The sequence below is a fragment of the Coloeus monedula genome (assembly GCF_965178545.1).
Source record: "Coloeus monedula genome assembly, chromosome: 1".
Taxonomy (NCBI): domain Eukaryota; kingdom Metazoa; phylum Chordata; class Aves; order Passeriformes; family Corvidae; genus Coloeus; species Coloeus monedula.
Window position 1 is genome coordinate 32,564,146 of NC_138781.1, and position 20,122 is coordinate 32,584,267.

Here is a 20,122-nt window from a genome sequence, read left to right on the forward strand (position 1 = left end):
TGTGAGGATTAGCTGATGTCAAAGTGCTGCAGGTGATTTCTTGGGTTCCGCTACCTTCCCCACAAGCTGCTTTCATGAGGCATTTTGGGGCACTGTCACACACACAGCTATGACTGAGCAGGGAGTTTGGCATTTGTAGGGAGGGACCAAAAAAAGCAGAGAGCTGGCAGGCTCATTCAAGCCTTCCCTCAAAAGCAAATCTTGCCAAAACTTATTTGTATCACAAAAAAAATTCTACATCTTCCATGGTGCAACTTCAGGCCATTTCTTCTTATCCTGTTGGTTGTCACCTGGAAGAAGAGACTGATCACCCCCTGCTACAACCTGCTTTCAGGTAGTTGTAGAGAGAGATAAGGTCACCCCTGGGCCTTATGTCATGCTGTAATCATTCTTTGTTCCTAAGCTGTGGTCAAATGCCGAGCTTGGAAAAATTCTTTAGATTGGAAACAATTTTAGATTGGATATTAGGAAAAATTTCTCCACAGAATGGGTTGTCAAGCATTGGAACAGGCTGCCCAGGAAGTTGTGGAGTCACCATCCCTAGAGGTATTTGAAAGATGTGTATATAAGATGTGTATATGTGTCTTTTAGGGACATGGTTTAGTGGTGGATTTGGCAGTGCTGGGTTAAGAGTTGGACTCAAGCATATCAAAGGTCTTTTCCAACCTAAAATATTCTATGATTCTATGACCAACCCCAACACAGGAATTTGGAGAAATGTATGACTGCAAGGAAACACCTTCCCATAAAAAATGGTAAAATGTATGGCTTTACCTACTACAAAGGCAAAAAATAATTGCACTGGAATTACTAAAAGCCTGTTTCATAAGTTGCAAGGGTTAATTCATTTTTCAGTGATAAACTGAGATAGAGATACTAGAAACTGATCAGGAGCTTTTTTTCCTTCCTGGTACAAGAACTGCAGACTGCTAAGGCAGCTTTGTTCCCATGTTTGGTTCAATCAGCTGATGCCCACTGTCCCATGTGAAGTGAGGCACAGATGATTTCTTCCCAGAAAGATAATTTGTCATGCCTTAAGCAGAGCTCCCTTGAGAGATCACTGGTAATGGCAGACAGCATTTACCTAAATGTACCTGGTTGCCAAACCAAGACTGTCTTGTTTTCCTTTGCTTTCTTGGCCAAAAGCCAAGTTCATACTTCCAACCCTCCCTTTTTTTTTCCTTCCTTTTTTTTTTCCCTTTGCACTTTTCTTTTTTTTTAAGTTTCTGTGAGCAGTGATAAACAATTCCTGTATTTGTGTTGCATTGATGGCAGTGTGATAGCAATGTGAGCATGCCAGCTCTGTTAGTCTAGACATGCAGGTACACATGATGTGTTCACACCCTGTCATCTGACAGCCCTTCAGGTAGCAGAGATGTGTATCTCCTCAATGAGATTTAATAACTGAGGTGGTAAAGCTGTGAAGTACCAAGCACTTCCTGCCCACGCACTTCTTTGTCAGATGAAGCCCTAAATCTCCCTGAATGTGTGTTTCTTTGCTGGGAGAATGTTTAGGACACATTTCAAACCTTTTCTCCTTTATAACTTCCTGATTCAATTCACTTGTTTAAATTGCAAAGCTGTTTCTCAGAGACCAAGAATAATAATGTAAAAACTATAAAGGTAATTTAAGATCATCAAGGTGATGATCCACTGGTTTCAAGCAACCCTTCAGTGTTTCAGACACTCATTTTCAGACACAGGAAGGTATGGCTAGGACATTGGGAGAAGTCAGCTCAGTTTTCAGATGGTCCCTTCAGTCTTGACTTATCCTAATTTCCTTAGCTTTTTATCCTTCTTTTCACTCCCTTTACACTTACCTTCCTCCTAGCTCTTCCTTCCCTTCTCTTCTCCTCTTTTTTTGTGAATGTTGGCCGCAGCCACAGCACAAGTGGACCCAAATATTTTCTTTGTCAGCCCTGCAGGAATGTGTAATCTAAGGCCCAAGAGCAGAGGAGGAAGAACATGAAGGACTGGAGTGTCACAGTAAAGCCACCTTTTAGTTATTACCCCAGCCCTGGTGGGTTTGGATTCCTCTAACCACAGGCCTGATCCTCAGTGCCTCTGAAGTCTATTTACAACATGTTTAATAATTTCTACCAGCTGGTTCTTATTGAGACTGTCACTCAAAATTTATGTAACAATTTCATGTATCAAATAACATGGCAAAAAACTCCATCCTAACCAACTTTATTGTTTTTAGGCTGATAAATTTTTGGTTTTAATTAACAGGCATTTGTTGTCAGCAGTTTTCCTCTGGAGGTTCTCAAAACCCTCTTGGGAACGAGCATTCAAACCTCCTTTCTCCCCAGCAGACTTTGGATCAGGCTTCCAGTGCTGAACCACAGTGTTTGAAGGTCACTTTTCACTTCTAGGATCAACAACCTGGAAACAAAGGAGTGAAATTAAAGTTAATGTCCCACATGGTTTAAAAAATAATTGTGAATGCCGTCGAAACCTGACATTTCAACTGGGAATGTCTGATTGAATAACAACAAAAAAAGCATCAGTCACATGAGGACGCTGCAGTCATATGATTTTTTTGCACAGTCAGTCACAACTTTGACTTCAATTTATGCTCCCACTTCTTTCTGTCAGATAATGAGGGCTTAGTTTAAACAAGCCTGTACCCCTAGGGCTATTGCCTTCACCCTGCTCCTTGGCTGGCAGTAGGAGGGAGGCTGCTCCAGCCAGGAGAATGCTGAGGCATGGAGTCTGCATATGCAAGATCCACAGGACTGGACATCAGAGCCTGCATAACTGAGAGAAATGCTGGCTGGGGTGCTCTGGGTAGTGGTAATAACTTACACAGCTAATAGAAAACACTAGAAAAATAGAAGAAACTACCAAAAAAAAAGGTAGTCAGAGCTCTAAAATCCCCTTCCATTGGGCAATCTCTTCATTCTGTTGATAGTGCCTTGGAATTACGGACTTCCACCTGCCCTGCCCAAAATAAAAATGGTTTACTGTTGCCCAACTCACTGGTTTCTGGCTAGCCAGTGTCACACTTATGAGTGCTGTTCCTTGGGATCACTGAAACTACTACTGAATTCTCTCTTGAGGACTGTACTTGGCTCTATGCCTTGCCATCTTACCAAAGCTTGTTTTTGCTGCAAACAACAGCAAGAAACTTTGCAAGGCTGCCAGGGCATCAGTGACAATCAGCTGCTGCGCTGCCTGCAGAAGCACACCTGGGCTGGGGAAGCACACTGAACCTGAATTTGAACCACTAGATGCAGTGTTTGCCAACCTACGCTGGTCCTCTTGAGCCACTGGTTATACCTCATTATTAGGCTGGGCAGCAAAGTCCATTTTTTGTTTATTGCTACAATCCATGAAGTTTATACAATCAAGTACTTGTCTGTGTGTGGGTCACGGCAACTTGGGAGCCAAATATTGAATGGCCATCACCACACAGGGGCTGTGATGGCACCTCTAGCCATGGATGAATACAAAAGGCATGTACTCACTAAATGTTTAAATAACATTTTTCTTAACAATCAACTCTGATCAGGAGCCAAGTCAAGAGATGTGTTTAAATTGGCCATTTTCCATTTAGTTTAGAGTTGTTGCCCAGCATATGGGGTGAGCCATGTGGTTAAGTAGTGATGGGTTCATCAAATGCAGTGAGCTGTTGCAGTAACACTTGCAAATCAGGCTGGGGAAAGAGTTAATTTGGATTTCTGGAAATAAGTGTTCCTAATTTAAAAACAAATTAAGTACAAAAATTGATCACAGTGCAAAACCAGTATAAAAATGCCTATGAGGTGAATGGTGTGGCTCCAAACAGGTCTCTCAGAAATCCCAGGGAATGCTGAAAGCAAAGGGAGTGAGTCATAAGCACATGAGCTGAAAGAAGCTGAAGACAAAATCATGCATCTCTGCTTAATTCCATCACATGATGAGTCCCGGGGCCCTTGATTTAATCGGAGAGCAGAGCAGCAGAGAAACTTCATTCTCACCTCCCAGTGGGGACCGGAGGAGTTTCCGCGCGCAGTCTCCGGCCACGCTGCTCCTCGGCAGGCGCTGAGCCGGCCCAGGCTCTCGGGAACCATGAGCGGGGTTCGCCACCACCTCGGATTGCTGCTCCTGGCCCAAGCGGTGCTGGGTGCTGCCGCCACACGTGAGTGCTTCCCTCGCCCCAGCATCCCTGCCTCCTGCCTCGGCGCGTTCCTCATCCCAAGCCAGCGCAGCAAAAGCGGATGCTCCGTGCACCTGTGGTGGTTGCTGGAGCCGTGCCTGCGACCCAGTAGGCGACAGCCGGTTCCACCTCAGGGTGGCCTGGCTCTGGGTAGAAAAGGTGCCCGAGCCGGGGAAGTGTGCTGAGAACTGCTCAGTAATCTGTTCCCTGCGCTCCACAGGTACACGGAGCTGACTGGAGCTAAACCTTGGCTCTTGGCAGCAAATTCTTGGCAACACTTCTCCAGTTCAAGCATGGCTAAAACGGCAGATGCAGAATGGGCTTTGAACAGTTTGCTTGGCTCAGCTGTGGCTGGGAGAGGCCAGGTCAGAAAGAGTGCTCCCCACTGGGACACTTGGACCTGTGGATTCCTAACCTCAGGGAGCCCAGTCAAGGAATTAGATCTGCAAGCCACAGTAGGGCTGATCTTCTGCTTCCTTCTGGGCTCCCAGTTTGACTCAAGTCTTAGAATGACTCCCTGAGCTCAGGGCTGGGAATGCAGAAACGGGATTTTAAGCTCAAATTCCAGAATGTACAGTATAAAAAATTAAAACCCTTAAAAGCTGAAGTTCATCTGAGCATTCATCTAGCCTTGTACCTGCCTCCAATGGAGAACAGTACTGGATGTATGACCGGGCAGGTCAGGACACCTTCCCAGCTTTCAGTGATTTACAGCACCAGAATTGCCTCTGTCAGATGCAGAGTCATTGTATTTAACAGTTTTTATTAGACTTCTTCCATCTGTTCATGCATTTGGGCTTTCATTGCAACACGTGTAAATTTTTGGGACACACTACATCCTGCCAGCAAAAAATTTCACACCTTAATTGTGCCTTACGTGAAGAAGTGCCTTTCATGTGCTTAGAACCTGTAACCTGCTGGTTTCATTTGATTCTCCTTAACTTTTGTACTTTCAGCTTCTTCCTCCATGCTGTTCATGATTCTGTTTTTATATTCTGCTCTGTCACCTCTTCTCCAGGCTTCAAGACACAGTCTATTTAGCTGTTCCTCATATGGAAACAATTCTATCCCTCTGTAGCATCCTCACCACCTCTCTCTGTATTTTTTCAGTTCTTTTATACAGATTGAGCTGCAGAGAACAGAGGATACAGTACTCTCAAGACATGGCATTATACAATACTGTAATGATGTTCTCATCTTTGTTCTCTAGATTTTTTTTTTCCTAGATTTTCAACTACCAGTGAGCACTGCATTCAAAACTATAAAGCTGCAAGATCCCATTTCTGAGTTTAGAGCTAGTTTAGAGCCCCTCATTCTCAAAGTAAGGTTACATTTAACTCTGCTGAATTGCATAGTTTTATTCTTGAGTCACTGAGTTTTGTACAGTCCTCCCCTCTATTACTTTAATGCACAGTCTTCAGCAGATTAAAGAACTTTGCTGTTTGCCTGTTTTCCAGATTATGGACATTTTAAATTATTCTAACAATGGAGAAAAATGGGCACTTATTCATAACTTTTTTCATATCCTAACCAATAATTTGTTCATGTGAAATCCTTCATTCTTATCCCACGGTAACTTAATTGCTTTATGTTCCTTTAGCAAGGGACCTCATCAAGTGCTGTCTGGAACTCAGGCAGACTGTAACAAGCAGGTCAGCCTTGTTCCCATGCTCTCTGTCTCCCTCACAAAACTCAGAATATGTTTGTGAGCAATGCACTCCTTTTATGGCAAATCATATTAATGCACTGTACCTACTTACTCTGTTCTTCACTGCTGTTCCTACCAGCTTCTCCAACTTGAGCCCCAAAGTTTTTTTTATCCTCTAAATCTTCCCTGGAAGTGTTTTTAAAAACTGTCATCACATTTGCCAATTTTCGTTTCTCAGTCACTGAAGCAGTGTTAAGCAAGATGTTACATGCTATGGTTAATAGCTCATTTATTTCACTCTTGAATAACTTCCATACTTGGGCCATCCTATCTAGACAACTTTGTCATTTTGTTGATTTGTTCTATAATTGGGGTTTTTTTGTGCCAACACTTCATTTTGAGAGATACTCTTATCATTGTAAAAAAAATTTCTATCACAGAAACCTCCTATGTTCTTCCATTTTGAATGAAAATATAAACCAATTGACCTATTTGACTTTTGTGCTACCCCTTTACCTTCCCTGAATGCTTCTTTTGCATCTACATCCTTTTGGCCCTAGACTTCCTGGCAGGCTTTCCCACTTAGTTTAAATTGGGGGGAAAAAAATTCTAAAAATTAGTTCTTACGTTTTTGCAAGTTGTTCCTCAAATTCTTTTTTGTCCTGCTTTTTTATGTTTCTATACCTAACTTTAGAAAGCTTATGTTACAGTCTGATGCCATTCAATCAGCCTTTTTACTTCTAATACACCTTTATCCTCTTTAGCTGGGTCATCTTTCTATTTCTGCTGTCCTAACACTGGCTCTCATTCTCTCTTTCATGGCTAATACACTTTTGCAGAAAATACTGAACTTGTCTTTGCTACATTTTTCACCAAAATGAAAGCCAGAATGAGAAAGAAGTCAATTGAAGTACAAGATCTTTTCTTCTATGATCACCTCACCAAAACTATTACAGTAATCTGTTCCTTGGAGCATAACATTACTCTATTTTGAACTGAATTGCTCTAATTTTGGTTATGACCAACATCTGGTTTTGAGTGGTTTTCATTGTTAAAAAAGAAATACATTAAGGCTTTTTGTTCCTTTAAATTCACCAACTGAAAATCTTCAGTTCCATGTGTTAGAGAAACTAGTGCAGAAGTTTTTCCTCATCTGAAAATCCATCTTTGTCTTGTCCTGAAGCTTGTGAAATGTTTTGTATTCGATTGAAACAAACAAAGCACATCAGGGACACAAAGAAATACCTAAGCAGCTTGTGATTTAGAAGCAGTGACAACAGTTATTACTGGACTAGAAAATGAATTCTGAATTCAAGGATTGTTACTGAAACTCAAAATTAAAAGCATTTATAAAATTAAAAGTGCTCCAGATGTTTTTGATAAATTGAACATTTGGTAAAAAAACGACTGAAAAGTTTTCATCTGACAAAATCAAAACATTTTTATTCATTAAATATTTTTTAGATAAAATCAAGGAGAATGGGAAAAAGAAATTACTAAAATTATGTAACCATTTACTTTTGAATAAAATGACACATTTATTTAGTTATACCTAAAGTGAAATTGAACTTGCTAAGCCTTTGTGAAGTACTTTTATAGTTGCTAATTTGTTTTTTCCCTGAGCAAAGTTTCTGAACGACAACACTACCGAACTCTTCTTCTGACCAAGACTCAAAACAATACAGCATGTGATACAGGTCATTAAGTAAACACCAGTCATAATGTTATGTTTGCTCACATCAAAATATATTAAATCTGAAGGAAAGACTTGATTCAAGTGATTTAAGTGAGACTGCAGGGAGTTCCTGGAGGGGAAATACTGTGGGAGATTGTGCCTCTGAGTGCAAAATCTGTTCTTTTCCTCCAACCATTCAGTCCTCAAGACTGGAGAGAGAGCTGCCAGCATCAGCTCGGAGTTGAGATGGGACTGGGCAAGGGATGTTCTTCCTGCCCAGCAGAAATCTCACTGGCAATAAAACACAAAGAGAAAGCAGCTCCTGCCTCTTCTTCTGAGCTGTTTCTCTGGTTCTCTCTTGCAGTAAAATTAGGAGTCACCCACCTCTAAAGACTGTGCTTAAACTGGCTACACCTGCTCCGTGTCTTTTCCAAAGCTTGGAGAAATTCCACCACAACCAGTTAGGTTACAGTATACAGAGCAATCCTTGCCCTTTTTACAGGTCTCTGCATTTTCCTTGAAGTCATCCAGAACTTTGTTGCACTTGGGTATAAATCTCAGAAGCATTCTGCATCAGCTGTACCTTTACAATAAAGCCAGGGAAAGCAGAAATCCTAACTCCCTTGATGTTGTGACAGAATGGCACACCCAGCAGTTACCTTACCTGATTAACACGGCAGAGCTCTTTGAAGCCTCCAGGCTTTCATGGAATAATGCCCATGAGCCTACTTATTAACATATTTTTATGGCATCCTACAGTGTCCAACATGCTCCTACAGGTTACTTGGATATTTATGTTGCTTCCCACTATGTGTCCTTTGTGACAGAAAGAGGGATCCTAGAAGCCTGGGAAAAGTTTGAGCCCATCATTTGTAGTAATATGAGAAGAAAGAAGTTATTGAAGTTATTTAATATCTGAGCCATTTTTAAATAACAGGCATGAAGCTAATACGTTATTGTTGCTATATTATAAACACATTGAATTTACTATTCAGCTCTAAATTTCCTTTTCTGGAAATACCAGCTTCTGTTATAATTGGTTCCACCCAAACCACCCAAACCACCAGCCAACTCACCAAAGGAGCTGCACTGGGTCAAAAACTAATTCCTGGCATAACTTCCACTAGAGCACAACTCAGACACAGAATGAATTTATCATGTTAGCCTTTTACTCGTAGGTTTATTACCAGGCAAAACAGTCAGAAATCAAGCAACCTCTGTGCAGAGAGCCTGACTCTTGCAGGCTTATGTAAATTCTTATAAGCAATTGCTCTGATATGGTCAAAACACAGTAAACATGTTTATTCTTTGTCTGGGAAGTTTGCAATAGTGCAAGGAGAAAAAAATATCAGTCCGACAGGAACTGTCTTTATGTTGATTATAGTTGATGTGTTTATAGCCTCGATGATAAAATTCCATAACTTTCCTACTGGTGAAAAGTTTTCTACCAGTACACGATTAAAGCTCAGCACAAGCATAATGTTTTTATAGAGTAGTAGGGAAAATTGGATTACATTTACTATGATGTTTGGTTTTCTCTCTAGGGTTTCAAGATGTGTTGAGCCAGGGAAGTACTTCTCCTGTCACATCCTATAAGAAGCTACAAGGCTGGTCTAGTGACCAAAATAAATGGAATGAAAAGCTTTATCCTTTTTGGGAAGAGGGAGATCCCAGATGGAAGGACTGCTGGAAAGGTGATCGCATATACACATTTCAAAGACACTTGCAAAGCTGGCCAGAAAATCCACCACAATGCAGAGTGCAGGTGCTATAGTGCATTTTCATAGGGGCAACATCCACTGCTGCACAGAATGGCGAGTTAGAGATGACTGGGTTTGATACCATTCCCAGTGGGCTGTCTGAGGAAGCAGAACAGTGAGGTATTACATAAAATGCTTTCCCATTATGACTAATCTCAGACATTAATACTTACTAAGAAGTATTAATGGTCAGGGCTCCAGAACAATCCATTACGTGAAACATGCCCTGCAGGACAGGTAGCTTCAAGTGCTACCTCAGCAGGGCAAGTGGGCTTCTGACTGACAACTTCAGCAAAGACCATGTTTATTGTCACCTGCTCTGAGCTGAGGGCTAATGACTGTATCATTCCTAGGGAGAAACAAAAATTTTCTCCTTTGGAATATATTGACCTCCCATGGGTAGAAAACTATATTCTCAGCTCTAGGAAGAAAATTAATGGTAGACCAGTAAGTGATCTGGGGGGCAATGCTGAGTCCCTCTGATTGTTTGAAGCTGGGGTTTTGATAAGAATGCAAGTGACTTAAGAGCATGAAACCCCTTAGAACCAGAATAATCAATAAAGCATTTCTAATGTAAATGGTGCACAGTTGATTGTAGCTTCTGCTCTGATGCACCCTTTGCTGCAGTGGAGACCAATTTTCTTTTCTACAGGTGGAAGGGTGACAGCCAAAATGGACAGTGACAGCCCAGCGCTGGTAGGATCCAACGTGACCTTTGTGGTGACTCTCCAGTTTCCCAAGTGCCAGACAGAAGATAATGATGGCAACATAGTGTACAGGAGAAACTGTACCCGGGGTAGGTGATGCCAATTTCCCTGCACCCCACACACATCTGCCTGGGGCTGGAGTGAATGTGTCACTGAGCACGGAAAACATCACAGGCGCACCCAATGAACAGCAGCCGTGTTGGCTTTAACTGATAACTGATAACACTTACCTGTGCATACCCAGCCTGTGCCACACCAGTTTCTTTCCTAAGAAGATCACTGTGGTATTTTTAGTGTTCTACCCCACTGTATATACCAGGTAATTTAAGACTGACCATCGTTATAAATTTGCCTTCCCAAAGCAGTCACATAATCCAACTTCCTAACAGAACTATTACTGCTTTTCAGCTCAGGCACAATATTGCACAGTCACACTGCTTTCTTTCAAACTTATAAAGCTGTCAATTTATAAAATTGAGGGGTTTTTTCAGTTATGAATTGTAGAGTTCAGTAACCACATCTGCATCTTGAAAAACTCTCACAAAAGAGTAAATCTCACACTTCCACATTTTAGGAATTAAAAAACAAACAAATATTTAAAAATCAAGCAATATTTTCCTCAGAAAATCACCCTTTTTCATCTTATTTACTCCTACATGGAGGAAAAGCCTAACATATATCCACTGTTTTAAGCTGCTGGGTCTAGAACAACACATGCTGTTGTACCTTTCATCCTTTGAATTCATAAATGTTCAACAAATTTTTTTACTGATCAAAGTCATTTCATTTCAAGGCATATCAACAAGTTTTTTGTCAGCCTAAGTTCCAGTTTTTAACTGTCTAATATTTTGTTAGCAGCTGATATCCATACTCTACTTAATATCTGCTCTGCTGTTTGGGGGAGGAAACTTTCTATTTACTATCCAGAAAACTACAGAAATTCATGTCTAAGTTATTTAAAGGTGCCTTAGAAAAGTTCTCTGACAAAACAAAGTCACTCCCTTACAGTGCTTTCACAGCCACTCTTTGTACTTAAAATTTTAGATTCTGCTTGCCAAATATTTAGGTAGCCTCATTAGTGAAACAGTAGCATCCTGTGTAGTCAACAGCAAGTTTTTGGGCAAGCACTTTTAAATTGTGTCTGGCCCATGAGACAGTAAAGTTTTTTTTAACTTCTTAATAAAACAGCACCAAGACAGAACAATTTTGTGTTTACATTAAAAACCAAGCAAAGCACAACCTCAGAATAAAAGAATGAACGTCAGTCTAAAAATACCCCGCTTCACCTGTTGTTTAAATGCAGTAACTGCTATAACCTGCAGTGCTTGCCTCCTGATTCTTGACTTTGTGCACATTTCTCAGTTGACCGGAACATGTCCTATTCCTATCCTTAGATCCTCCAGCTTCCATGGATCAGCAAGTTTATGTCTACAACTGGACTGAATGGACTGACAACTGTGGCTGGGAAAACTGCACAAGCAACCACAGCCATAATGTATTCCCAGACGGACGTCCTTTCCCTCATCACCCTGGCTGGAGGAGAAGGAACTTTGTCTACGTGTTTCACACTTCTGGTTAGTACTGCAACACATGCCTTGGTTGGGGTGACCCTGCAAACCTTATATTCCCTTCGTACACAACTCATTTGTGTACCAAAAGCCCTTTGAAAAGGATTCCATAGCCTTGAGTGGAAATACTGAATTAACTCCCCACTTTTCCAGAGATGCCTTCAGGTGTTTAGTCTAGAAATCATGGATTACCAGAAGATTCTCTTTAAATCTTCATTCACATTACTATCACTGAAGAAAATTAATTTCCTTTCAGTAGTACTCAAGATCTTTTTCTAGGAAAACAGAGGGTCTGAGCAGGTCAGTCAGACAATTTGTTGACAGCTCACTGCCACTTCAGACTTTTAAATTTAAGAGAGAACACAGTGCTGTGTATCACCAGTTTAACAGTGCAGCACTTCTTGTCTCTAGGGAGGTGAGAACTGCCACTGGCTGTGATGCTGCTCTGGTCACGGATGCTGATTTTCAGTGTTTCCTGCTCCTGAGTATGTAATGGTTGGGCTATTCCTGCCACTGGCTACGTACTAAATCTTAGTGCCCTCAGTTCACCTGGATAAATCAGTATTATTGTCAGTATCAGTATGAGTAATAATAATAATAATATTCCAAATTTTAAGCAGAGGTGATACTATTTACCTACCTCAATCAGCTGTTAAAAAGACAAATAATTGAATATATACAAATGGTTATAGCAAGAGGTATTCTGGCTACACTGAAAGCAAACACAAGATCACTTAAAATGCCTCACACCATCCACTACATAATCCTAATGACTTAACGTAATGTAATTGCTTTGGAAAGATGTAGATACCTTGGCAAATTTTTATTGGATTAGTGAAATTTGACAACTTTGAAAAACCGGAATTTATGTGAGTAAACACAATGTAAAAGTATCCAGTCCTTCGAAAACACATGCCAGATTATTGGAAGACATTTCTAAACTATTCATTTTGATTTTGACAATCCAAGGTTCTCAGAGACTTTACCTCTCACAAAACAACTTGCAGTGAGGCTGAGGGGGTAAATGTTAAGTTCATGTTCTGTTTCAGGTCAGTATTACCAAATAACAGGACGATCTTCAGCAAAGTTTTCAGTCAACACAGCAAATATCACTCTTGGCAAACACGGGATGGCAGTGTCCATTTACAGGAGAGGGCACTCGGGATTTGTTCCAATTGCGAGAGCAAAAGCCATCTACTCTGTAACAGGTGAGTGTGCTGGAATCATCTGTAATTAAATCCTGGGGGTATTTGTGGCTTAGGTATTAAAAAAATTCAGCATAAGCATCATCTGGCATGAAAAGGAGACATTGGCCAGAGAAAGGTTTTTGATATTAAAGTGGAATCTCTGGTAAATTGTCTTGAGTGGCTTAAGTTCCCTTTGTGCCTAGCTCAGTAGTGACTCCTCTACTTTGTAATGAAAAATTATTTATGAGAGATAATACAATCTTCCACAGATGTCTGTGATTCCTCATTTGTTCCCATACTTTTCTGGCTAACTGTTTCCTACTGACATTCACTCCTCAGGTCATAAATTGAATTAAAGTGGAAACCTGTGTTAAAGATACCATTTACGTCTCACATTCTGACTGCTGCTGTTCAGAGACTTTGGAACTGCTTATTGTTTGCAGCCAGATATGTCTGCTTTATTTATTTACTTCTTTTTTACCCCTCCAGACAAAATTCCAGTATTTGTGAGTATGTTCCAAAAACATGACCGCAACATCTCAGACTCCATTTTCATCAAAGACTCACCAATTACATTTGATGTGAAGATCCATGATCCCAGCTACTATCTGAATAATTCTGCCATCTCCTACAAGTGGAACTTTGGAGATGGAAGTGGCTTATTTGTAGCCAGCGGTTCTAGTACATCTCACACCTACACTCTGCAAGGAAACTTCACTATGAATTTAACTGTCCAAGCCATTATACCTGTACCTTGCAAGCCAGTAACACCCACTGCACCACCACCCACCTCAGCAGGTAAGCATTTATCAAACAGCAGCCGCATTTGGAGCTATTCTAAAACTCTGTATTCTAAGTTAATATCTTTAGTAGTTTTACTGTCATAATGAAAGAGCTGCAAGCCTCCGCAAACCCTCCATAAAATTGGCTTAGAGACAGAATCAATAAGCACAGACTCTTCTATGACTCTATGGCAGGGATCACTTACACATTTAACTACTTATGCATCCACTTCTACCACCATACTTACAGCATACGAAGATCTTCAGGTGAATATAAATGTAAGTTTGTATTATCTCTGCTACACCTGGTCAGGAGATTTTAGCCTTATCTACTCAGGGTCATCTACTGAGGTAAGATGTAAATTTCAAGTGAGAAAGAGGAATTTCAGAACACTCTTAGAGCAAGTTCCTTTCTGGATTGCATTAACTTCCATCCAAAATTAAATGAGATTGGATTGAACTAGAAAAACCAAGTCATATTCAAAAATATGGGATTTCCACATGGCATTAACCCAGAACAGCTTTTCCACTTTAAATTTATTGACTAACATATTTCAGAATAACTTTTATTATGTTCAGCATTGGTTTATCATCTCAGAGGGTTTTAAGGTTTACAGAAAGCCTGCAGTTTCAGCTATAATATTACTACTGTGAAATTGTAAATGTGGCTATATTTTTCCAATTTCATATTTTTAATATGTCCTCTTACCAAAACACTGAGTGAGAATGAAAAATGAAAGGAAAGATATAATTTTCACCACTTCCCCTCTTCATTTTTCCACTTGCGGTAATTTAGAGCAGTGGGAAAATACCAGCTTTTAAAAAAGCATTTTAAATGTTTTATGAGCCTTTGGATTTCTTATATAATTGATTTGGGGATTTTAAAGAAGTATTTAATTGTATTACACCTTGTAGTCTCCCTTTTATTTCACAGAGATGGGTGACTAGCCAGGTGGTTTTTGGAGTGAGGCTCCCCAGGCCACTCCAGCGTTCTGAAGTTGGGCACATGTGTTTTCTTTAGGGATTATTGCCATGAGCTCACACAGATACATACATGACCACACAGCTGCAAACCAAAGTCACTGACAGCCTATGGAATGAAAGCAGTTGGAACATATGGCTGTGTTCAGAATACTCCTGAGCAGAGCTTGTTCTAACACTGCATATCTATTTCTTCTCCCTCAAACAGTTATGACCGAACCATCTTCTGATTCTGACTCTTCTCCCACTGTTGAGTCAGTGGAGGATAATCCTGATGGAGGTTGCCATATTTACAGAAATGGATACTATGGAAGTAGCATTGCTGTTGTAGGTAAGGATGTGGGTCAAAAGCTGAGGAATGGTGTTAACAATGAACAACAATGTATGGTAGAAATAATGTTTATTTCGACACATTTTTATCAATTACATGAGAGCCACAAAATGATCGTTCTCAAGGGCATAGCTGAGAGTTTTCAGGATTAATGTACAGACATCTAACTGGCTAACTGGTTTCTGCCTGCACTGTGCCAGAGGCTGGTTGCAGAGGTTATGATCCCTTGCTTTCAGACATGTGAGGCTGGGTCTCAGTCTGATTGCCTGCTGATGGCTGACCCTGTGTGCTGGTGGGGATGTGCGTTGTGTCACTCCTTTCCATATGACCAGCTTCTGAACATGCCACAGCAGGAGCACCTGGGCTGGGGAGGGGGTTTACAGAAGGCTGAACTGACCTTTGAATGCAGAGAATTCTCATGTAGCGGGAAGCGATTTAGCAAAATAAGGAAGTAAATAAAAATAATGAGGGAAAAAAAGCAGACCAGAAAGAAGCAGCCTCACAGGGAAAGCACTGGAAAATTTCTCAACTTTCAAAGCCTTCAAGAGGAGTGCTAAGGGAGGGAGGAGGTTATGGAAAACAAGACCTGAACTGAGCATCAGCCAAACCCTGGAGGTTCAGTACACATTGACTTCAGAGCTTGTCATGTGTCCTACAGTTGATATGTGTTTCCTCTCCCAGAGGGAATCCTCGAGGTAAATATTATTCAGATGACAAGCATCCAGATGACAGAAAGTCAAGCTGAAAACTCACTGGTTGACTTTGTTGTTACCTGCCAAGGGAGGTAAGTGTGTGAATGAAGCTGTCAATCTTCCCTCTTTAGAACTAATTAGGTGCTGGAATGCTGTCTGCACTTAGATGCAGATGTATGAACAAAATTTGGGAACTGCAGTGTTTCTATTTCTTGACTGGAATTAAAGATAATGCAAGTCTCATTTTTAAACTATGCCAACTGAGGCTACTGCCAGGCACTTAGGATTCAGAGCAAATATCCAGTCTCAGTAAAAATAAGGAACTGATTGTGGGAAGAAACAATTTATAGCCTCCTGGCCAAGAAAAGATTTCAGCACTTACAGTAAAATGGGAAGCAGTTTACTGAAATTGTAAGGAAATCCTTTCTTTTTGGCCGTGAGTTTTTGACACTTGGAATAAACGGGTGAGTCCAAGCAATTTCTTGGATACAGAAACATTGGACTAATATTCTTAGAAGGTTAGAGTTGAGAGGACTAAGAAGTACAAGTAATACCATGGTAATACAACTGGAATACAATTAACCTCTCTTAAGGGAGCCTTTTCTTTTCCAGCACATGATACTACTTATAAGAATCTGCATTCCTTTCTTAATGATGCATATTAAAGATAATGGACTTTATAAGCTGATTCGATGCAGGTAGCTCCTATGATCACCATAAAATGTTAAATAATAAGCAAAACAAGCAGATAATTATACAGATTGTATAAATGCATTCTATATAAAATCCACATGTGCATATATAAATGTATAGGTATGGAAAAAATACATACAGCATGAATAAAACATGCTTAAATCACTATAGTGCCACTGATTTCAATAGGCACCAGAATAAAGCTGGTGCACCAGTGCAATGTGTCTATGAACTGGGCTAACTGGGCTGACAGGACTCCTCAGATGCAATGTGCTCTCTCTTCCCATGCCAGTCTCCCCACAGATGTCTGCACAGTAGTTTCTGACCCCACGTGCCAGGTGTCCAAGAGCATGGTATGCAACCCCATCGTTGTCACGGATGAATGTTTACTCACCATCAGGAGAGCTTTTGAGGAACCTGGGACGTACTGTATAAACATCACCTTGGGTGATGACACAAGCCAAGCCCTTGCCAGTGCCCTGATTTCTGTAAATGGAGGTGAGTCCACAAAGGGCAGACATGGGTTGCTGGTGAAAAGCTTCTCCCTGTGGTCATTTCCCTGCAGGGGAGAGAGTACAGGAATACATACTGGGGTTCTTATTATGCCTGGAAGCCTCAGCTGAGACTGCACCAGCTTGTGTAAGAGTTCATGCAAAGATAAAATGATTAGTATTTCCCTGGGGGAATTTTAGGGGTTAGACCTTGGTTTGACTTCTGTTTATGATCCAATGAATACAGTAATTATACAAACTATTCAATATCACAGAATATGAACAGTTCTTAAGCCATAATGTAATTTCCCACAGAAAATTGTGTTGGGCAGAAAAGCAGGTGGGGAACATGCCAGCCAGCCCACTCCACACATGAAGAGATAGCAGAAACAGAGGGTAATTCAGCTCACTTGAGACAGAATCAAAGTCTGCAGCAGAGTTGGCTGCCCTGGGCCCTCTTTACTGCCCACTGGCCTTGACATGGTTTCTATTTCTATATGAGGATAAGATGAATCATGTTCTGGAATGATCTGTGTAACATCCAGTGACTACAGAGTCTGCCCAGGGTAATTGTTTCAGAAGAGCTTTACCTTTGGTTGGATGTGTGTCTAGCTCATAGCTATCAAAGCAGTCTCTGACAGAACCAGCTATTAAACTCAGCCTCAGCTAGAAGTCTAAACAATTGTGCTCCCTGCTCCCACTTCATTGCCCTCCTGACTTCCTATTACAATGTCCTAGCGACTCTCCCAAACTCTCCAATTACTATCAGCCAAGCAACTGACACTTTGCAGTCATTTTCCACAGTATTTTTTGCTGATTTTATTTAATCTAGGCATAAGTTTATCTGTACTGATATCAGTTCATTATGAATAAGCACAGTGCCTGACCTGTAAGTGCATTCTGTCTCCTAAAGGTGAAATAAGCATGCAGAAGGGTTTTTCTCAACTTCACAGAGTCTAGCTTTAGCCCAATAAGGCTGGTCTGCCTAGGTTTCCTCCAGACGGCAAAGCTGAGTTGTACTTTGGGGCTCCCACTATAATCAAAGCAGAATTAGGATCAAAGAAAGGTTGCTGCTTTGAGTCACCTTCTGGATGAGCCCACCTAATTTTGTCAAACAGTTATCTTATAGTCATTTCCCCAGCATAGCAAATGGCAAGGATCAAATTAGCTTCACCTCATGGGGTGCCAAGAGGGCCCTTCATTCCCCTCCATGCTGGAAGGGCAGCCATGTGTCTGAGGAGCAGGGCTCATATAAGAAAACTGGCAAAGCCCAGCTCACACTCTCTCACTCGAGAATTACATGTATTAGGATGTGAAAGCACCACCTCCTGCCAGTCACTAATGCATATTAGAATTACCAACTGTGCTTCAATTTGTACAGCAATAAGTAAAAATGGCATTTTCTTTAGAAACCCTATCTCACTGTAAAATAGAGGCTAACTTTTAATCAATCTACTTTCTGAACTCTAGGAGCATCATCTGGAACAACAGAAGGCGTCTTTATCTTCCTTGGCTTGTTGGCAGTGTTTGCTACCATTGGGGCATTTGTCCTTTACAAGTAAGTTGCTAGTTTCTATGATTAAAAACAGTTCAAAGAACTGTCAAAATATTATTTAAATTACCAAACCAAACAACTTAAATGTGCTTTAGCTACATTTTTGTTTCTTTACTATTGCAGCTCACAAATATTCTGGCAAATATTAAAGAAAATGAGATTACTGGCTTGGGCCACAAAATCATTGGAAAATATGGAGATGTTAAGGACTTTCAGAGAAAATTACACTCTGTGCCCATTAGCACAAACAGTAATACTAGGAGGCCTGGGAACTTCATGTAAGCAGAAAGTAAACTCCAACTGCATGATGTGATTTATATATGCAGTGAAACCAAACAAATTCTTCATTAAACAAGTGATGAATAAATTCTTTGGGGGAAAGGTGATGAACATGCAGGACAGCAGTTAACAGAAGCACATGTTGCTGCATTATTAGCTTGGATGTTTCTCATGAGACTTTGAGACTGCATCAAGGCTCCAGAGTCAAGTGTGTGCTCACCCTTCCCAGTGAGTGGTGAGACGCACACACCTCCATGGAGCAGCAGTACTCCAATACTCCTTCTCCCTAACCAGGCCCCCGTCACCACTACTGACCTATGGCTGCCAGACATTAGATGGGATTGAACAGGGAAGGAGGAGAGAGAATGCATGATGAACACATGATTAGTGCTCTTATGCACTGGTCACACGCTAAATGTGGACTCTCCTTTAAAAGAAAGTCCTCTTCTCCTTTAAAAGTCTTTCAGCAACTAACTGTGCACATTCCTTGCAGGAGATACAAGCAATACAAGCCTATTGAGAGGAGTGCGGAACAAACAGAGAAGCAGGAGGGATTTACTGCTTACTTCAGCACTTTCAAAGCCATTTTCTTCCCAAAGAGCACTGAGAGAAATCCTCTGCTGAAGACTAAACCAGGCATTGTTTAAACCTTTAGTGTAACACTATTAGATTAAGTACAGGACTCCTATCTGAACTGTACTTTAGTGGGGCTTTATTCTTGTTACAAAAAAACCCCAGGGAGTAAGGTGAAAGCACATATAAATGGGATGGTAACTTTTGGGGCTTGGTGCAATTAGCAGCATTAAAGTAGTCTTTGTAGAAAAACAAGGAGGTAGTTTTAAGCACTTGCTATTCTTGCTTGTGATGTAGGATACACTATTCTGAATTACTAATACCCCCCACCCCTGCCTTATCTGGCTTTTCTTACTTCTAGGTTAACAACCTGCAAAATTAATCACATCCATAATCTGGAAGGGGAAAAAAAAAGTTTAATTAAAAAAAAAAAAAGACAAAAAACCCCAGCAACCAACCAACTTGTAAACACTTAGTTTTTATTGCTGCTTACTGCCTTAGCAGGATTCATGTCTTTGCTGGAAAGAGAGACATGGGGGGCAGGCACGTGTTATGCCTGTGGAATGAAACATGCCACGGCCTATTCCCAGGCATTGGCACTGAACTACTGCCACTGTTACCCTGTTCAGGAGGTCCTAGGACAGACTTGCCCCAGGCAGGCCAGCTTCCCACCAAGCAAACTGTAGATTCTGGGAACCACCAGAGGCACAGCCCCCCACTGTGAGTTTGGCAGCAGCCACCCTGTTTTTCAGGGTTCAATAGCATGGGTGCAGCTCATTCAATGCCAGCTGGCCTCAGGGCCAGAAAACAGGGCTGGACACACTTAGCTTCCCACTGGACATGGCTACTAGTGCATGAGTCTCTCTATAAACGAGACCACAGACACCCAAGCAACAAGATGAGGCCCATTGGCTTGGCTCTCCCTGTTCAGACTTTGAGTCCCATGTAAGATTCTGAGTTGCAAGTGCTGATGCTGTCTTTGCCTCCTTTGCTTCCGTTGGTCTTGACACCCTGGACTGGCACCGCTGCTTCCAAGGGGGCAGACAGGTGGATATGTGC

General features: G+C 41.2%; 1 protein-coding gene across 1 annotated transcript; it reads left to right on the forward strand.

Moving 5' to 3' along the window:
- Positions 1-3,873: 3,873 nt before the first annotated feature.
- Positions 3,874-19,137, forward strand: GPNMB (glycoprotein nmb; the record flags this gene model as incomplete). Its single annotated transcript, XM_082287106.1, is given in 14 exon segments — positions 3,874-3,918; positions 3,922-3,963; positions 3,966-3,998; positions 4,000-4,123; positions 9,009-9,158; positions 9,877-10,020; positions 11,326-11,505; positions 12,549-12,707; positions 13,176-13,484; positions 14,658-14,780; positions 15,462-15,564; positions 16,458-16,663; positions 18,127-18,214; positions 18,984-19,137. Coding segments are annotated over 14 exon segments (1,860 nt in total).
- Positions 19,138-20,122: the final 985 nt, after the last annotated feature.